Source organism: Phlebotomus papatasi, chromosome 3 (genome assembly GCF_024763615.1).
Source record: "Phlebotomus papatasi isolate M1 chromosome 3, Ppap_2.1, whole genome shotgun sequence".
NCBI classification, from domain to species: Eukaryota; Metazoa; Arthropoda; class Insecta; order Diptera; family Psychodidae; genus Phlebotomus; species Phlebotomus papatasi.
The window spans coordinates 76,624,275-76,646,177 of NC_077224.1; the positions used below are offsets into that span (position 1 = coordinate 76,624,275).

At 31.0% G+C, this 21,903-nt stretch overlaps 1 protein-coding gene across 4 annotated transcripts in view; it reads left to right on the forward strand.

The window, feature by feature from the left end:
• LOC129805805 (palmitoyltransferase ZDHHC8) overlaps positions 1-21,677 on the forward strand; it is a 79,247-nt gene extending 57,570 nt beyond the window's left edge. For 2 of the 4 annotated variants that reach the window (XR_008752129.1, XR_008752130.1), the window contains exons 9-10: positions 4,711-5,801; positions 20,496-21,677. Coding sequence is in view for 2 of the 4 variants with exons in the window: in XM_055853976.1 (XP_055709951.1) it covers positions 4,711-5,620 (910 nt within the window). In the remaining 2 variants the exon portion in view is untranslated. Of the gene's footprint in view, positions 1-4,710; positions 5,857-20,495 lie in introns of those variants that run through there. The other 2 variants (XM_055853976.1, XM_055853977.1) reach the window with 1 other exon arrangement.
• Positions 21,678-21,903: the final 226 nt, after the last annotated feature.

Genomic DNA, 21,903 nt, shown 5'->3' on the forward strand with positions numbered 1-21,903 from the left:
CGCTGTGAATTTTTATTTCGTGAAATTTTCCTGATTTAAAATATGTATTGGAAGCATCTAAGTAAGACAATTCCAAGTAAAAATAAAATATTTTTTCTTTCCAAAAAACGTCCATAAAATAATTTCACTACTTTATTAATTTTGTTCATTAGCTCTGGGACACCTTTTAGATAAAAAAAAATACATTAATCGAAATTCACATCCCTTTCTTTCTCAAACGATTTCATTTGTCTGTCTCAATCTTTAGTTTTCTTCTTCTTCTTCTTCTTTTGAACATCACACCAAATTCAATTTAGTTCAATCAAATTTTAAGTGCGAAGGAATAAGTTAGCCATAATGCAAAACATTTGAGAAAGAAGACGATGCTAATTTTGATTTCATGAAATTTTCCCGATCTGAAAAGTGTGCCGGAGACTTCACTGAACAAATTTAACTTTCTACTGCTCATTTGAACAGTGATATTTAATATTCTAAAATTAATAATAATAATAAAGTACCATTAATCTATTTACCAGTTATCTGGTGATTATCCAAATAATAAATACAGTGTTAATAATATTGCTCTAACTATATTAAATAATACTGTGGAATGCAATAAATCATTTTATCCATAAAAATAATTCCACATTTTATTTATTTTATTACATCTTTTTGCTTATTTTCATGAATATTAAAGACTAATATAACCGCTGTATTCACTACGTTGAATCATTCATTTTTATTAGTTGTACATACAACATTTATTATAAGTATAACATCTGTAAAGCTTCTTTATTTGCTTTTATTTAATATGAAAAGTATCAATTTAAAAGTAATTTTTCATCTTCTAATGTTCATTTTTATGATTCCAATCTAATTGGACATTGGACACGTAAGAAGAGTCCTCCAACTCGAAATCGAATTACTTAATGAAATAAACAAATAAACTTAGATCAGAGTATTGTAGATGAGATACTTAGCGTTAACAAACTTGAATTGCATGTAAATTCGATTTGAAGATAAAGTTGGGAGTTGGGAGATGTTATTCAGCAAGTTTCATTTTCTTTTGTCAAAAATATTATACAGAATGATGATCTAGGGTTGAAATGTAAATCATAATGTCCTCTGTAATCTTTCTGAAAAACTTGATCGTATCGTTTACTCTGTAGCCGAGATAATTCTATTTAATTGTTTTTGAAATCGGACAATTGACATAATCTGAGCAAAAAAAATGATATATTGACGAAATATTACATATAAATGTCCTCTACAATTATTCCGAAGTAGGGGAGACTGGGGCAAAATTGGTCAAAACGAAAATTTCAATATGCACTATTTTCTAAAATAAAAGAGAGAAAAAGACAGGGGCTTGAACTTCTAATTATATTTAGATAGCCTTAATGAACCTTCTTAAACCTACAAAGTTTCAAGGGATTCGAGGAAGGATTATGTAACATAAAAAATAATGAAATTTTAAGCCCTATTTTTGGAATATTTGGCTTACAGAAAATATCAATACTGATTAGCTCAATTTAAGCATATTTCTCGTTAAGATAGAGAAAAATTATCTTCGGCAAAGTTGTAAAGGAATAAATTTCCTATAAAAATATGTGTATTTGATATTTTTAACGTTTGCAAGAGTAAAACGTCACAAATTATCCGAAGACTGACAAAATTTGTCCCAGCAATTTTGAGAATCTCTACAAAATCGACTTTTAGAAAATGATTCGAAAATCACATTTCTTTCGAGATAGAGGAAAATAGTCATCTGCAATGTTGTAGAGCAGTAAATTTCCTATAAGAATATGCTCATTATAAAACGTTTAAGTTTTCTCAGAGCTCGTGAAAGAATTAAATATGCGTTTTGACAAGTTTTGCCCCGCAGTCTCCCCTAATCATCAAAATCGGTTAAAAGAGAGTCGAGATAATTAAGGTTATGTATTATGGAAATTGAGTTTTCGACTCATCATATTCGGCCTAATAGAACCGTAGATATGGCGTTTTGGATTTCGTAAATTTTGGCACCCCATATTTCCGGTTCTATTGTAACCATACGGAACTTTCGCTGGCCGGACTGCAACTGCAATACGCTAAGATTTGATCAAAATTTATAATGGTGTTTTTGGGATAATTGAGTTTGAATTTTTACGCTATCGCAGCGCCACCATTGGTGGACTTTTGAACTATCATCTGCAAGTCCTCATCGAGACGGACAAAGAAAAATTCAGGTCAAAATATTAATTAAAAATTAAAAATTAAATTAAAAATTATTTAATGATTCACTTAAGTTTTTTTTTAATTATAGTAAGGTGGGGTAACTGGATCGTTTTCCGAAGAGTGCTACTTAAACACTTCTTTTTGGACTGATGAAATTCTTTTTTAATTCTTCCAAATCCATAGAATTATTCACTGTTTCATTCAGAAACATAATATAAAAAAAAATTATCAAAAATATTAAAGAAAATTTATAAAATAATGATAATGCTGAATTAAGTCAGCATGCACTAACTGGGTCGCCTTTTCGCTAATTCACTTTTAATTAAACCTTTGGATTTAAAATACTTTTTTCACAAGGAAACAAACAATAAATGTTTGAACAAAAAACAATAAATGAAGAACCCAGCTGGCACAAGATTGAAATAAGTCGATTAAACTCACTTATTTAATGGATAAAAATATTATTTTTGCTTTTTCTCAAACTTGAATAGTTATATTATGCTATTGTAGTGACTACATTACGGAAATAAAAATAAAAATATTATTTTAAGTGGATTAGTCATAAACGATCCAGATAGCGAAGCGCCCGGATTAACACACTTGACTATATAGATAAGAATTGCAGCTATAAGATACTAAAATTTTAATCCGATGCATTCCATAGGGCCGGAATTATTTAACTTTATTAGAAAATTTTCTTTTTGATAAATGCGCTCCTAGCAGTGGTTTTACGAACTTCCGATCCGATGTTACAAAGATAAATGGCATTTTGAAATTTTCTAGCAAAATTTTGATCCATTCTAACTCGAATCAGAGGGTTGACTTGAGTTTTCCTTTTAATTGAAAGCTTTAATCTAAAGTCCAACAATAACATACGAAGGTTTGAGCCCGATCGGTGCCATAGGGATTGATCTATCGAGAAAACAAAAATGGGGGGTTTTCAAAATGGTGGAAGGAATGTTGGGGGCTGGAAGATCAATGCACCAATTTTTATTCGAAATTTTTACTTTTGCCGAAAACCGCAAATAGATTTTTTTTTTTTTTGATTGGGAGTTATTAAACTCGAAAAAGTCACTGCACGGACAGGAAAGATTTCTAACCACCCATAATTCGTGTTCAGGAAGTGATGAAACACATTTTGACAAACTTTGGAGCCGATCTGAGGACAATGAGACTTTGTGATTTATGTGTAATTTTAATGAATTAGAGTCGACTTATGGAAGTGGGGTTCCCTAACCGTTTGGGCTCTAAGTCCGCTTACTAACGGACAGACAGACAGACACACGTATTACTCAAAAATATCAAAAATATGGTCGATATGTAATCAAATTTTATCTCAAAAGCAATAATGAAAAAAAAACAACATTTTTTGGGATTGCTCGAAAACGCGTCGTGCGATTTTTTGCATTTTTGGATATGTTTTAGAGATTACCTAGGCGAACATTGACATCATTCCTAATAACGGTTTTTCAAGGTGAAAGGTTAAAAAGACACTAGAGAGCGCATTTATCAAGCGAATGGGGTCATGTTTAGGCTCGTTGGAAAGGTCTTGGAATTTCCTATAAAACTGAACCGGTTGCAAACGGTTCTGAACCGGTAATGAATAAGTTCATAACCGATAAATAATTTTTATCCGAAAATGAATTCTATTACTTTTAAAACAATTTTGGAGGATCTTTTGAATGATTTATGAATCGGTTCAAATCGGTTGAGAACCCGTAAATGGTAAATGATGCAAAAGTTCAAGCATTTCGCAAAGCCTGGGACGCTTTGCCACTCCTTTTAGTCCTTTATTCTAAAAAATGAGAAACCTTGCTCCTCAATCTCCCCCCTAAAAGAGTGAAACTTATGGCAACTTCATGGAAATTGAACTCAAAGTAACTGAAAGAAATTTTTTTTAGTGCAAAAATACACTCAGTCCCGGGATTATGCACATTTTCGGGACCGAAAAAATCGCGCGAAATGGCATTATGCATCGAGAAAATTTGCATAACCGCAGGGGCTTTCTTTTGAATAAATCGTCCGTTAGAACGAATTTCGTGCGGAGTAAAAGTAGTTCAAACAAAAAGATTGAACTGTTTAAAAGAAATTCATCAACAAACAGTACTTTTTGGGCAGAGTTCTTCAATAAATGGTTAGAATATTTAAAAAATTTACCTTAATAAAAGAAATTAAAGTTTTATTCTGAAAAAGTAGCAAAATGTTTTCAAATGTCCCGCGTCGCAACATAGTATACATTCAGGCGTATTTCAAAAATAAGTTCATAAATTGACTCCTAAGGGTAGGCAAACTTGCATAATTGTGTGTGCATAATTCCGTCAGGTGCATAATCCCGAACGACTTAATGCCGGGACTGAGTGTATAGGAAAAAAATTCTATAACATTCATTAAATTTTGATTCATTTTATTTTATCCTGTAAAAGTGTAAATTTTGTATATTAAAAAAAAAATGTTTCAGGATTCCAAGTAAAGGTACATATTTTTTTTGCTCTCGTTATCAAATCCAACTCACAGATCGAATCCCGGTACTCCAACTCAACCACGTCGTCCGGACTTTATCAGTGTGAATCCCTCGATGTCCAATCAGGTGGGTGCCACGTACTATGACTTCCCGATGCAGCAGCAACCGCCGCACCATCAGAGTCTTCCACCGCCACCGACGCAACAGCAACAATCCTATCAGATGACCCAGCAGCATCACAATGGTGCTGTTCGTGCCCAGCCTGTCTACGGAAGCCCTCAGAGACGCTTCCTGTCTGAGGGTGAGTTGGTGCGTCAGGGAGCTGAGTTGTCCTATGCACGGACAAATAATACCGTGGATAATATCAGAGAATTGGCTGGAAGTCCACAGAGGGGGGTTTATATGTGGAAGGACACGAGTCCTGGGTATGGGAATTCAGGGAATCCACCGGGATTTCCTGGTGTTCAAGCTACACAGATGAATATGCTGCGACAGCAGCAGAATAATCAGCAAATGATGCAAATGGAGCATCATCGATCGAATCCCACGAGTCCAACGCAGCAGCAGCAGCAGCAGCAGCAGCAGCAGCAGCAGATGCAATATGCTGGAGCTCAGCAGAGGTATCCACAAACTATGCCAAATAACATCCAACCCACCTCAGGTGGCTACCATCCGGCTCTGAGGGGTGGTGTACCTGTATTTCCGCCCCAGCCGTCACCACAGGTGAAACGAAAAGCCACCCCAACGCGTCCCATGTCTTTTGTGCGAGCCCTAGAGATGACGGATGCCATGGAGATGGCCCAGAATGCGAGTGATATTCAGCAGCAGCAACAGCAACAGCAGCAACCAAATCAAAATTCAAGTAGGAACAACGGACCCATGCCGCACAATCAGCAGAGATCCACAACACCAACGCCGGATAGAGCAAGTGTCTATGATATGAATTATGAGATTTCTGTATAACACAACGCGCCAGGGCGATCTTATCACGGCACCACCACTTCCGCCAATATGCCAACCTGTGAATTCACCACCTTTGGCTATACCAAGAAGAAGTACTAGGAAAATGGGGAAGAGGGAAGGGACATTCTGAATGTTTTCTTCTCAAAAATATCAAACATCAAAGCACTTTAGGTCCTGCATGGTGAGTCATTTTTGTTACTATTTTTTTTGTTTTTAAATAAATTTACGAGAACGTTTTTTTTTTGTCAAGATATATTTGTTGCTTATAAATTGATGGTGGGTGTTCTCAAAAAAAAAAATGCAGAAGTAAAAATATGTTTTAAAGAATTGATTGTTCAAAGTAATTTTCTACTGTGATTCTAAACAAAATAACGGTGAAAATTAGTTTGAACTTGTTTAAAATTTCAAAGTTATGTCAAAAACATTTTCGAAGTCGAAAAAAAATTCGCGGACTCACTTCAGTGACAGAAAAACTGAGTACTTGCAAGAGATATCTTTGGAGTAAGTTACATAAATGCCGTTATCTTACCATCAGGGTTTGAAAAATTGATTTGAAAAAAAAAGCCAAAAAAATGTATTTCTCTTTTTATATAATTATTATCCCGCAAGGTGGCTGAAGTGCATCTTGTTCGAATTTCGAAAAGTCTCAAAAGTGTCAAAATGGGTCAGTTTTCATTTTGTTGTAAGAAAAAAATCAACAACGGCAACGCTTACTATTCTTGCTCCATTATTGGAATGTCTTCATAATCACTGGGTAACTTTTCTCCTAGTTTTTTAACGTAATATTTTATAAAATTTCCACATTTTGTACGAACGTTTCAGTTTGAAAATTCTAAACTGCATTCGAATTTTCGAACATCAATGACATTTTGTGGATCAATTGGTTTTTACCAGATATTCAGTACTAAAGGTTCGTAATAAATCTATTACGAATGACCCTTGTGAAAAATTTGCATACATTAGGGGTATTCCAAAAGTGATTCAATAAATTAGCTCCCAATTGTAGACAATTTCGAAAGTAATTCAATACGTTGTTACTCAATCCTCGTGTTCAGTTATAATCTGCTTGATTTGAGAGTTATCTCCGGTTGAGATTTACACTGTACCTGTTCGAAGATATGTCATATAGAACTTATCACAAAAACGGTTAGAAGTTCGAAAATGTAAAACAACGAATTGCCGAAACGTGAAAAAGTTCATGAAAAAGACGTTTATTTTAATAAAATAGAAATTCAAACGTTTTGCCATATCCTGAATTTCCAAGATATAACATTTCCGAAAATTCTAAATAGAAAGACAGACAGAGCTAAAACGGCGAATAGGGTTAATTAAGCTAATTCAAAACCTGTTCCAAATGGAAACTTTTCGCTACTCCAAATGGAAACATCATTTTTTCCCATGATAAATGCTGTATTAAATTTTTATTCATATGTTTTCTATAGCTCAGTTTCATTATTTAGTTAATTTTGCTCCAAATGAAGCGAAAATCTCTTCATATTCACAAATTTTAATTTGTTAATTTCTCAGAAAAATTAAAAGTGTACCTTTTCACCATAAAATTTTTTATCTATCAGCCATGTTTTCTAAAGAAAAACACAATTAGGCTGATTCTTCTTTATTCGTTTTTTTCTTACATTTGTGTAATATAATATTTTTGACAGAATTATGTGAAATTAAGTGTTAATCTATATTGTTAACGGTACGTGAAGTTCTCAAATGAAATAATAACCTATTTCGTGATCATAAAGGGTTATTCTGAAGTGTCTGCAAATGCTTCAATAGGAAACTCCGGAAATATAATTTTTTTGGAGAGATTTACTAATTGTTTTAGATGGGAAAGGAGAAAAGACCAGGAATAAGTACAAATCCTGCACTCAAGAGCAACTCAGCAAGGTTTTGGAAGCCTTTCGTCGCGGTTTCACTTATACTGTTTGACTCCAATTAGAAAATTTTCCTTGTCTCCATTTGGATGAATTTGTTTCCAATAGAAGCATTTTACACTCGTGTATTTTTTTGTTTTTAAGAAGTTTTCAAATTGTATTAAAAGAATTTTCACTAAACAATAATATTTTATAAGAGTCAAGGAGCAAATTTATGTAATTCTCTTCAGAAAAAAATTGAACTTAAAGTGTTAATTCTTCTGTCAAAGCTAAAGCGTCTGGAAATGGTTTTGAATTAGGACAGTTACCCTATGTGAACTTACATTTTAGACTTCCTTGGGCTTTATCTTTCCAAGAGATTATTAGTGAGTCAATGCGGAACTCCCTTTAAAATGTTGTTAATGCTTAACTTTTGAAAAATAGTAAAAGAAAGTCTTCAAGAAAATGTTCTAAGTTTACTGAAAAAGAGTGAGGTTACAAAGTTCTTTATGAATTTTGTTTAAGGGCGACAATAAAATGCTCGCCGTAGCCTCACTATATTTCGTTAATTTTCGTATTTTCATTGCAATTCTTACGCAAATTCTCAGTTACCGTATTACCTTATCTCATACTCTGTGGCACTAAGTGAAAATAATAAAAGAATATTGAAGAAATAAAACGAAAATTCGATAAACGGTGAGTAAAAAAACTGTAAGAGAAATTATTCGTATAGTTTTTTGCTCACCGTTTATCGAATTTTCATTTTATTTCTTCAATTTTCTTATGTTATTTTCACCTAGTGCCACTGAGTATGAGATAAGGTAATATGGTAATCGAGAATTTACGTAATAATTGCAATGAAAATGCATAAATTAACGAAATACGGTGAGCATTTTACTGTCAATGTGATTCTCCCCCTAAAAGAAATTTTCCCCCCTAAAATCGGAGGCAGCCAAAATACCAAAAGCCAAAATCCCGAAAGCCAAATCCCGAACGTCAAAATCCCAAAAACGGCCAAAATCCCGAATATTCAAAATCCTGAAAGGGATGAAATTATATGGGAGATAATGTGTAGAATAATTTCCATTTGCCTCCAGCAAGCACGGTACAATCGTGGGAGTAGATATGACATTTTTAAGAATTCGGGATTTTAGCTTCCGGGATTTATAACCGGGACCCCCCTAAAATATGTCAAACATGAGCTTTTCAAATTTTTCTCAAAATTGGTCCTGGTTATTTCGTTTATTTTCGGTTATGTTTTGGAAGTAGTCCAGCGGAACATTTCAACGTCGACACCTTTTACCGGAAAAATCACCATCTTGAAATATGAAAGGTTTAAGGACCTTACTTTAACCGATTTTAGTCAATTAACTAATTAAAATATTCATGATATTTTAAGTACCTTCGTCTTAGTCAATTTTTAACTTCAAGATAGTTTTATGATGATTCATAGACTTAAGTTTGTCGACATTAATCTTACATGCATGTTACACCTTAAATAAAAATCAAAGTCTGAAGGAATTTTCTCAGAAGTCATTTTTTGTGATTCGAAATATGAAATTTTTACATTATGGCAGAGGTAAGAACTTTTTAAAACCGACTAAACGTCAAAAAATTTGTATTTTAGTCAATGATCAAAACGCTACCAGCACTAACTTATTTTAACGTTTATTCGGTTTTAAACGGTTCTTGTTTATCCTCAGAGTAAATAGGGAGAGGACGCCCGAACAAAAATTTTGTGCCAGTTTTCATATAAAATGATTTTTCCCTCACTCAGTGTAAACTGAGTGAGCACGCCACTGGTTATTTGGGAGATGCTCGATCTCCTAAAATCGCCTTGGGGCTAATATTGTATTTAACGTGAAACACAAAATAGACGATTTTTCATGTCTTACGTTTTCTTAGCAAACTTTTTTTTCGAATCCATGGGTTGTTTTTTACGATAATCGGAATTAATTACAGTATTAATTGATATTAATTTCTAAATTCTAAATTTCCCGATAAGTCAAATTCTGAAATAATTTAATATTAATTCTTTCTAGTTTTTTCGTCCGAATCATAATGAGGTGACTGTAAAATTTAAAATGTCGATAAAAAAACAATTGATAATCCTAAGCCTAAATCAGCTTATTGGTTGGTGGTGAAATTTTGATGATGAAATAATGTACACCAACTCGGCATAATTTAGTTAGATAATATTTATTTAGTTATAAAAAATAGCGAATTTTCGTTGTAATAGATTTTATTGCAAATAGTAATTGATGTTAAGTTTTTTCACATAATTTCAAAATGCAAATTTATGATAAATTTAACTTATGATTACCTTATGATTTAATTTATGATAACAACTCTTGTGAAGTTTCTAAAATTATCGACGTTTTTAATAAAATCCATAATTTGATATTTTTCCCTTATATAATGTAGAACACTCTTAACAGTTTCGTCGAGGTTCCTGAGCGTTGTTGAAATACACAATTTCTCATTCCTCCCCAAAAACTGGTCCATCCATTTCTTCTTCAGCGTCTGAATCCGCCGAAAAAAATTGATCTTTGATTGACCTAAAATATATTCAAAATTTTGCAAATTAAATTTCTTTAAAAGGTTTTAAAAGCCAAAATTGACGGTTTTTATGTGTTTTTGTGTGACTTTTCTAATAAATTGATTTACTTGAAATTTTTAGGGGTTATTACATATGGCTTGAGGAACACAAAAATATTTTTTATTTCAATTTTGAATGCAAGATGGCGGCGCGGCAATGTTCGCATTGAAGGTAGAATTTTTTACGTTTTCCGCGACAAACAGTAGAACTGTAGTAAGTAGTCATTTTCATCCAATTGACTAGAAATTGTTGGGGTACCTACCTAGATATATAGCCTAGTACATTGAATAATTAAGTCATTTTTTTAGATGAAAAACTATGAGTTTTTTTTCAAGGTTCTGCCAAAACTGCAAAAAACAGTATTTCTGAATTATTCTATGTACTTCACTAGAGAATCTGTCTAAGCAGTTACAGATCTGTATAAGCAGATTTATTTAAAAATCACTAAAATCACAAAACACACGCTTCTTTTAAGCGTTCTCCTAGATATAACGCGTTAATTTATAATTTATTATTTATTTATTTAATAAAATTATTAATATGAAATATTGTAGCAAAGGATTAAGATTAAGATTTGTCTATGGGTCGGTTATATTCCTTTCGGAACCGCTGCACCCAGGCCACTTATTTGGTCCCATTATGCACTCCCCATTCTCCTGTTCTATCTTAAATCCCCAAGGCGAGTACACCTGCTCTAATATCGCGGTACTCTGTGTGCGTTCTGATACACACAGTACCGCTTTACATCACGGTAAACCAACCTTGGTTTGTGGATCTGGGCAGTGAATGAGTATTTGTATTCGACTGAACTCTGCATGTCGAAACTTATTTCCTATACCAACCTCTCTTTTTAGGCGGTTCATTGTCAATGTATTGACATTACTTTTCCATTCATTCACTGGACGAATTCGAGACTATTACAGCAGCTGAAAAATCTGCAGCTGCCTAGTCTCGAACCCTCGACCTCACAGTCACAGAGCCACTGCTCTATCCACTGATCCACTGAGGCCCCAGAATTGTAGCAAAGGATAAAAACAATAATATTATTTATTATTCCCTCCATTATTCTGAATAGTTTCAGATAATGTTTTTGTTACTGGTAAATATCTTATGTATGAACTGTCCTCCATGTTCAGGGATAATATGTTCCCACGATGGTAAGTTGAGGAGTCGATGTGTTGAAGATATCCTTTTCCGCTTTTTTATGATCTACGGTAGATAGTTCATTACTAAAAATGGACTGTGATTAGCATTACAGGCTAAAATTTGTTCTAAATTTTTGGAAAACGCAAATAGAACTCAACTGTTATTACCGATATTATATTTTTATTGCTCAAATTTTGCAGAATGAGCAATAAAAAGAATATTCTTTTTTATATGTTTGAATATGTGGGTGCTAAATCATTAAAGATAAGAACTTGGGACCTTCGGCGGACCCTCCCATAAGTTGACCCTGGGACCAGTAATATGTTCCTTATTTTCCCCCACCACCGATGTTTTTTTTGGGATTGCTCGAAAACTTGTCGTGCGATTTTTTTTCAATTTTGGATTACTTTTAGAGATTACCCAGGCGGACATTCTACCATATACCGTTGAATTATTCCTAATATCTATTTTTCAAGGTCAAAAGTTAAAAAGAGTCAAAAGAGCGCATTTATCAACCGAATGGGGTCATGTTTAGACTCTTTGGAAAGGTCTTGAACCTTCTGAGAAGACTTAATCGGTTCCAACCGGTTATGAACCGGGTTATATACCGATAATTAATTTTTATGAGAAAATCAATTGTATTAATCCTAAAATATTTTGCGCAATCTTATGGATGATTTAAATTGTAAGTATGGCTCAATGAAAAATAAATTTTGAAATGCTTAAATTTATGAGCATGACATTTTCCTTCATAAATTGGATCTTTGAAAAACTAATTTATGCGATTTTTTTAGGGAATAGAATTTCATTTCAAACAGATTTCTTTTGTTATATGTAAGATAAAAAAGCTTAATTCAAAACTATAATTGAGTTGTTTGCTTAAAAAAAGAACTTTTTGTCTCGTTGTAGTCTTTGCTTTAAAGTGTTTTGAAGATTTTTAAACATTTCAAGTTTTTGCTTAAAAAAAACTTTTTGTACCGTAAAAGTTTGCACTACACATAATTTTTTTCTTAAAATTGAAAAAAAAATCTGTTTAAAATGTGTAAATGAAGTTCTTCACCCTAAAATAGTTTTGCTTCATTTATCTGTAATTAATAAAGTAATTCAAATATCCAAGTTATGGAGAACATTTTCATGCCTATAAATTTCAGGATTTCACAACGTTTTTTTTATTTGATCCATATTTGAAATCTCACAACCGATTTAAATCACACAAGATCGCCCAAAATAACTCAGGAGTAATACAATTGATTTTATAATATAAATTAGTTATGGTTTATAAACCGGTTCCTAACCGGACCAGTTCAGTCTTGTCAGAAATTCCAAGACCTTTCCAACAAGCTCAAACATGACAACATTATGTTCATAAATACGCTCTCTAAAGCTTGATCCTGCAAATTCGTTATTAGGAATTATTCAACTGTATTTTCGTACATGGTCAAATTTCCGCCCGGGTTAATATCTAATATATCCAAAATTAAAAAAAATCACACGTTGTGTTTTCGAGCAATCCCAAAAAGAAGGGGGAGAGGAGTGGGGGAAATGAAGAGCGTATTAATGGTCCCAGGGTCAATTTACAGGGGTCCCTCGAAGGTCCCAAGTCTCTATCTTTCACCATTTACCATCTAATTTCGATTGACAATAAAACGCGAAAAATAAGAATTTTTTAAGACATGCGTTCCTCAACTTATCAAAGACTAGACCTCAATTTTAGTTCTGAACATTAACAAGAAGTCTTTACAAGAAATAATTGTGGTACATAAAACATTTGCCAATAAACTTTCTCTTAATTCCATTTTTTTTCCCAAACGACTTCATTCGGAACGGAGTATTATTTTTGGTTTTATTATTGTTTACTATTCTTCTTGTCATTTTTATTGTTAACTAAAAAAAATCATCTGAACTGAAATGTTCTGAAGAAATTTCAGAATTAGTTATAAGAAATCAGAAAACTTTGCTAAAGAAATAAATTAAAATCTATAAATAATCTACTGAATGCTCATTCAAAGACTATAGTGTTATTTTTCTGTTTGCAGACAAAAGAAACAATTAAAAAATGCATCTACCAATGGGATTGTGCCTTTTCTGTAGGTAGTATCTTTTTCTGCCTTTTCTGGATTTTGCAAAAATTAAATCTTTTATATCGAAGTGCATGTTGCAGATTTGGTTTTTACTTTTACCTATGCCTTTCGAAAAAGCCAATTTGAGAATGGTAATTCACAATTTTTTTTTTCTTTAAATTTTTGGGTAGCTGAAAAATCAAAAAACTTTCCGCAATCATTTAAAAAAAAATTAATATTTAAAATCAAATAAACAATATTATTCAAATTAATAAAGCCAATATTATTACTGGAATTAAGATTCTAATACCAATAATACATAACTAGAAAGAATCTTCACAGAGAAAAATTTTGAGTTAGAAAAAATTAAGAAACGTGGTTTTGAATCAAGAGTACAAGAATTTCAAACTATTTTCCCCTATAATTGAGATATTTTGCGCTTGAATTTCTCTAAAAGAGTATGATAGTTTAAAAAATAGAATAAATTGTGCTTAATAATAGGAGAACAGTGGGTTTGAATTTAGCGAATCGCAGTTTTGAACACTGATAGAGCATACAGAAGTTTCAAAGTTAGAAGGTCATTGTTTTGATTTTAGAGTATAGAGGATTCGAGTTAAGACTATTGTGGTTTTGATTTTAGCGAAATCATGGTTTCAAAATAAGAGTATAGTAGTTTTGAATTCTATTAGACTATTATGGTCTTGATTTTAGAGTATCATGGCTTTGATTTTAGAGTATCATGGCTTTGATTTTAGAGTATTGTGGTTTTGATTTTAGAGTATTGTGGTCTTAATTTTAGAGTATTGTTGTTTTGATTTTAGGAACTTATGGTTTTGATTTTAGAAACTTATGGGTTTGATTTTAGAAACTTATGGGTTTGATTTTAGAAACTTATGGGTTTGATTTTAGAAACTCATGGTTTTGATTTTAGAGTATTGTGGTTCTAATTTTAGAGTATTGTGGTTTTGATTTTAGAAACTTATGGGTTTGATTTTACAAACTTATGGTTTTGATTTTAGAAACTTATGGTTTTGATTTTAGAAACTTATGGGTTTGATTTTAGAAACTCATGGTTTTGATTTTAGAGTATTGTGGTTTTAATTTTAGAGTATTGTGGTTTTGATTTTAGAGTATTGTGGTTTTGATTTTAGAGTATCATGGTTTTGATTTTAGAAACTTATGGGTTTGATTTTAGAGTATCATGGTTTTGATTTTAGAAACTTATGGGTTTGATTTTAGAAACTCATGGTTTTGATTTTAGAGTATTGTGGTTTTAATTTTAGAGTATTGTGGTTTTGATTTTAGAGTATTGTGGTTTTGATTTTAGAGTATCATGGTTTTGATTTTAGAAACTTATGGGTTTGATTTTAGAGTATCATGGTTTTGATTTTAGAAACTTATGGGTTTGATTTTAGAAACTTATGGTTTTGATTTTAGAGTATCATGGTTTTGATTTTAGAAACTTATGGGTTTGATTTTAGAAACTTATGGTTTTGATTTTAGAGTATCATGGTTTTGATTTTAGAAACTTATGGGTTTGATTTTAGAAACTTATGGTTTTGATTTTAGAGTATTGTGGTTTTGATTTTAGAAACTTATGGGTTTGATTTTAGAGTATTGTGGTTTTGATTTTAGAAACTTATGGGTTTGATTTTAGAAACTTATGGGTTTGATTTTAGAAACTTATGGTTTTGATTTTAGAGTATCATGGTTTTGATTTTAGAGTATTGTGGTTTTAATTTTAGAAACTTATGGGTTTGATTTTAGAAACATATGAGTTTGATTTTAGAAACTTATGGTTTTGATTTTAGAAACTTATGGGTTTGATTTTAGAAACATATGAGTTTGATTTTAGAAACTTATGGTTTTGATTTTAGAAACTTATGGGTTTGATTTTAGAAACATATGAGTTTGATTTTAGAAACTTATGGTTTTGATTTTAGAGTATCATGGTTTTGATTTTAGAAACTTATGGGTTTGATTTTAGAAACTTATGGTTTTGATTTTAGAGTATCATGGTTTTGATTTTAGAAACCTATGGGTTTGATTTTAGAAACTTATGGTTTTGACTTTAGAGTATTGTGGTTTTGATTTTAGAAACTTATGGGTTTGATTTTAGAGTATTGTGGTTTTGATTTTAGAAACTTATGGGTTTGATTTTAGAAACATATGGGTTTGATTTTAGAAACTTATGGGTTTGATTTTAGAAACTTATGGTTTTGATTTTAGAGTATTATGGTTTTGATTTTAGAGTATTGTGGTTTTAATTTTAGAGTATTGTGGTTTTGATTTTAGAAACTTATGGGTTTCATTTTAGAAACATATGGGTTTGATTTTAGAAACTTATGGTTTTGATTTTAGAGTATTGTGGTTTTGATTTTAGAGTATTGTGGTTTTAATTTTAGAGTATTGTGGTTTTGATTTTAGAGTACCGTGGTTTTGATTTTAGAGTATTGTGGTTTTGATTTTAGAAACTTATGGGTTTGATTTTAGAAACTTATGGGTTTGATTTTAGAGTATTGTGGTTTTGATTTTAGAGTATTGTGGTTTTGATTTTAGAAACTTATGGTTTTGATTTTAGAGTATCATGGTTTTGATTTTAGAGTATTGAGGATTTGATTTTAGAGTTTCATGGTTTTGACTTTAAACTCTAAAATCAAAATCATGATACTCTAAAATCAAAACCATGGCACTCTAAAATCAAAACCACAATACTCTAAAATCAAAACCATGATACTCTAAAATCAAAACCATAAGTTTCTAAAATCAAAACCATGACACTCTAAAATCAAAACCGCGATACTCTAAAATCAAAACCATAAGTTTCTAAAATCAAAACCATAAGTTCCTAAAATCAAAACCACAATACTCTAAAATCAAAACCATAAGTTTCTAAAATCAAACCCATAAGTTTCTAAAATCAAAACCACGATACTCTAAAATCAAAACCACAATACTCTAAAATCAAAACCATAAGTTTCTAAAATCAAAACCACAATACTCTAAAATCAAAACCACGATACTCTAAAATCAAAACCACAATACTCTAAAATCAAAACCATAAGTTTCTAAAATCAAACCCATAAGTTTCTAAAATTAAAACCATAAGTTTCTAAAAGCAAAACCATGATACTCTAAAATCAAAACCATGATACTCTAAAATCAAAACCATGGTACTCTAAAATCAAAACCATGGTACTCTAAAATCAAAACCACAATGCTCTAAAATCAAAACCACGATACTCTAAAATCAAAACCACAATGCTGTAGAATCATCACCACAATAGTCTAAAATCAAATCCCCAATACTCTAAAAGAATTCAAAACCACAATAGACCAACATCAAAACCAAAGTACTCTAAAAGCAAGACAATAATACTCTAAAATCAAAACCATATTAGTCTTAAATATTTCAGATTAAGCAACATACTTCAGTGGAGATGAATTCCGATTGGAAAAGTTTATATAAAATATCGAAATAAGACAGACTATGAGAGGTTCTAAGCCTTGATACTCTAAAATCAAAACCATTATACTCTTAAATATTTCAGATTAAGCAACATACTTCAGTGGAGGTAAATTCCGATTGGCAAAGTTCATATAGAAAATTGAAATGAAAGATGCATATGAGAGTTTCATGGAAGTGAATACGCGCGCATCATATGCATCACGTGGAAAAAGGTAAAGAATGAAATATATAACATTCACAAAAAAAACCTCTAATTGCCTTGATTCAAAACCTCAGAATACTCTACTTTCAGAACCAGCAAAACTCGACAATCAACACAGCAAACACTCCAAAATCAAAACCATGGTACTCTAAAATCAAAACCATGGTACTCTAAAATCAAAACCATGGTACTCTAAAATCAAAACCATGGTACTCTAAAATCAAAACCATGGTACTCTAAAATCAAAACCATGATACTCTAAAATCAAAACCATAAGTTTCTAAAATCAAACCCATAAGTTTCTAAAATCAAACCCATAAGTTTCTAAAATCAAAACCATAAGTTTCTAAAATCAAACCCATAAGTTTCTAAAATCAAAACCACAATACTCTAAAATCAAAACCATAAGTTTCTAAAATCAAACCCATAAGTTTCTAAAATCAAAACCACAATACTCTAAAATCAAAACCACAATACTCTAAAATTAAAACCACAATACTCTAAAATCAAACCCATAAGTTTCTAAAATCAAACCCATAAGTTTCTAAAATCAAACCCATAAGTTTCTAAAATCAAACCCATAAGTTTCTAAAATCAAAACCATGATACTCTAAAATCAAAACCATAAGTTTCTAAAATCAAAACCATGATACTCTAAAATCAAACCCATAATTTTCTAAAATCAAAACCACAATACTCTAAAGTCAAAACCACAATACTCTAAAATCAAAACCATGATACTCTAAAATCAAAACCATTTTTGCTACAAATTCAAAACTATTTTTCTCTAAATTTAAGAGTAAAAGAGTCTAGATTCAAAGATACTGAATTTCAAAACCATCGTACTCTAAAATTTAAGAAAATGCTCTTATAGAAATTTTTTCTTAATTTAAGCAAAATTTAAGCAAAAAATTGCTTGGAGCAAAATCGAAGCCTTATTTAGAGTATTTTTTTCTTGAATCTAGAGGGTAATTTTTCTCTGTGTTGTGAAGCACACTGTTGAATCACACAAAAGTTATGTTGCTCAGGTATCACCAAAAATTGAAAATTTTCGTGACTACGTTACTGGATCACTTCATGGTTTTTTTCACCGATAACTCGTTAAAAAATAGAATTCCGGTCCTGAGAGCCTACCATTTAATAGAGGATTATATCCTCTTCTTATTGTGGAAGAACTTTTTTTTTATGGCGGCCTTTGGTGGGCGGACAATTAAAAAGAATCTTCTTGAGGTACTCACCTGGGAACACTCTCATATATCCCAACACACGAGCTATTTTCACAATTTTTCACACAGCACTTCATTCTAGACTATAGAACAAGAATTCTAACTCTTGTTCTATGGTTCTAGGAGAATTATTCACTGATATTAAACCACACACCAACACGACAAGAAAAAGAAAAACAATTAAAAATTCATTGCTTCAGAACACTTGATTTCATTTCAGTTTTTGAGGTCGCTTCACTGGCTCCTTAGGAAAATGCTCAACTTGTCCCATCCGTAGTATTATATCTATGTGTTTATCCCTGCACTATGACTGACAAACCTATTATAGATTAGGAAAATTTCATAAAATGAAAATTTCCATTAAATTCTTTCTCAAAATCCTGTTACATTCTGGACTGCAGCAGTTTTCCTCTTCTCATTAGAATCACAAAAAGTAACTTTGGATTTAAGTGAAAAGAGCTTTTACTGTTCACTCAAAATTTTGTTTTAATTTTTTACTAAGACGGCGGTGGACGTCATTTGCTTCTCTTCACATCCCTATACTCTGCTTCACTGAGAAAAAAAGAGGGTGCGATTAACTTTTTTTCCTCATAATTTTAACACTTTTTTGGTGTAAAAATATATCAACATTTTTTAATGTTAATTTTACACCTTTTTAAGGGTAAAATTAACATAAAAAGGGTGATTTTAACCCCCTATACACCTAAAAAGGGTAATATTTACACCGATTTCGGTTCAATACTGCAGGGTAAAATTAACATTTCAGGAAAGTTTTTTTTTACTTTTTCGGATTTCTCTCAGTGTTATAAACATGTTGTCTCAAAAGTTAATTTTTGAGGTTAGGACCAACATAAACCCATATTCTATTAAACAGATAAATACTGTGCTTAGGTTTCGCTCAATAATTTTACATAAAAGAATAATGTCAAAAGACTTGTAACATATTTCTTTCTCTTTTTTGACCTCTACACACTAGAGAAATTTATGTCCATATTGAAGCAAATTCCCTTGTGTAGGAAAAACTAAAGTATGGACATAAATTTCTCTAGTGTGTAGAAGCCATTATTGAATGTTTCTCTGCATATTTTTAAAAAGAAGTCTTAAAACAGCTTGAATTTTCCTATTATTGTGTATCTTCAAACTTTTGAATGTTTTGGCTTGAGAACACCAATCAACAATTTATTTAACGAGAAGGAAATATATTTTTGATCAGTCAATGGTCAGTAAAATGTTTAATTTTGGTTAGCAAAAAACTTAAAAGTGATCATAAATCTCTGTAAATCAGATCAAAAATGCCAAGATGGTTTATAATTTCTTCATCTTCCCTTTGCCAGGAATATTTCACAATTTTTTACCCAGGGGCTTCTCGACATTTCATTTTTCCATACGTTTTTACATAGATGCACTGAAGACTATTGGCAAGTTTTTTCCTAAAGAGAATTGAGTTATCAGTCTGATATGTTTCGAAATCGTGCATTAAAAGCTATTTAAAAATACATATTTCATAATGTTCGCCAAAATTATACAAGAACTACGAGCAAATTTGTTTTAGTCACGGTGCAATAGATGCAAAATTTTTACAAGGAAAAATGAAAAACAGCTTCACTTTTTGTTAGGCTTGATGGACCCCTGTTTTTACCATTTATAAATTATGATTTCCTTTTTATTTTTACTGACCATTTATAACAAAATATTCCTCGATCAGCAGCAGCTTGGTTAAAAACGTAATTTATCGTTTTTTTTTTTTAAATTTGTTTTGGAAAGACAAGAACTTTCTCCGTGAACTATTAAGAAAAAAATCAAGAATAAATTCAGACCTCATGCCAAAAATGTTTAAAAAAAAACAATTTAATATAAGAAAATGTATTGAACTTCGAATTTAAATTAAGCAACAATTTTGCTCTTCAATAAACAAAAAGAAAAACTCACACAATTTCATGACAATCTCTTGTGCTCAAGATCAAGACTTGATTATCAATTAAAATTAAATATTGTTGGATGAAAAATTGCCAAAAATAAAAACTCAAAGTGCGACAATCATTGCTTTAAAACTTTGATGTAGCATTTTAGCATGAGGCCGAATGGTTGTAAAATGAATTCTTTTTGAGAATTTTGCGCAGTTTTTTTAGAAGATTTTTCCAACATTATATTTTTTCAATACATTCCGAGTAAGGAAACCCACTAGATTTTTTTAAATAAAAAATATAACCAATAGAAATTTAAAAAAAAAATGCATTTCTCATTTATTTATTAACATTTAGTAGGTCAATTGTGCGGAATTGAGATAAATTTAAAAAAAAAAACTTTCTTCTAGATTGTATTTGTTTTGTGACTCAACGGAGGATTTTCTTGAGTAGATAAAAGTGTTTTTTTTTTAATTTGACTTTTCAATAAAAGTGCATTTGAGAAGAAAAAGCAGAATGTACGAAGGAAAAAGTGAAAAGATTGCTCCTGTTGATGAAAAGCTATAAAAATCAACTTGTTTCTTACAGTTATCTAGTTTTTATTTAAAAAAAGAAAACAAGAAATTGATGGTGAAAAATATGTTTTTTCTTTTAGATAGAACGTTTAGGCAATACATGTATAATTTTTTTAAATTAAAATAATTTATAAAAGAATGAAAATGCTATTATAAATATCTGATTGTCACTAATAATTTTATATTTGCGGAGAAAAAGTTAAAAAAAAAGACCGAAGAGAAAAAAACAAGTAAAAAAATATTTGAAAAATGGTTTTGAAAATAAAGAAAATAAAAAAAATATAGATTTTAACAATTAGGTCTGCATTTAAATGTGAAGAATGGACAAAAAAAAATAAACTTACGATATATATATTGTATACAAAAAAAATTAAAGATTGGGGAAAATAGAGAAAAAATGTAGGTAGGAAAAAAAACGGCGCGAAGAAGAATTTGTAAAAGAGAAAAAGAGAGTAAAGATAAATGTAGCATTTTCGTGTTTGTTAACACTGATTGTTTTATATGGATCGTGACTACTTAATTAACACAAATGTGAAGGAAAAATAAAAAGGGTGAAACGAACATGTTTTTTAGTGATTATAATTTTTTGTAATGTAAAGAGAAAAAAGGTGGGGAGTTAAGAAAAAAAAATGTGTAAAATTTTTAATAATAATAATATATTTTAAATAATCAAATGACTGACATCACAATTTAGTGTGAGGAGAAAAAAAAGAGAGTGAGGTTTTTTTTTGTTTTTGATAAGAGGAAGATACAAGATGATGAAAGATTTACTAGGAGGGAATATATTTAGAATTCATACACTGTAGGCAAGAAATCATGATTTCTTTCACATTGCAAAAAAAAAGTGAAACAGTTTTTAGAAAATAGAAAAAAATTGCAAAATCATCAAAGTCATTTTTAAAATAGGATATTCCAACAAAAAAAGAAATATGAATCGCAATAAATAGAATATTTTCATCATTCCGAATGTTGAAAGGGTTAAAATGAAGTAATAAAAGGGGTAAAAGAGAAAAAAAACACACAAAATAGAAAATTAAGCGCTGCGCACGGAGAATTTTTGCGTAAAAGCAATTTTTTTTTGGGAATAAGGGTAGTGATTGGTTTTCTAAATAAGCCCCGCCTACAATATCTTCTAGCCACGCCCCTTCATATCGACCGCTCAGAATAAGAAACGAATAACTCGCAGTAGGCAAATTTTACAGGAGAGCGATTTGTAGCTCAGACTTTACATGCAGAGTGTAGG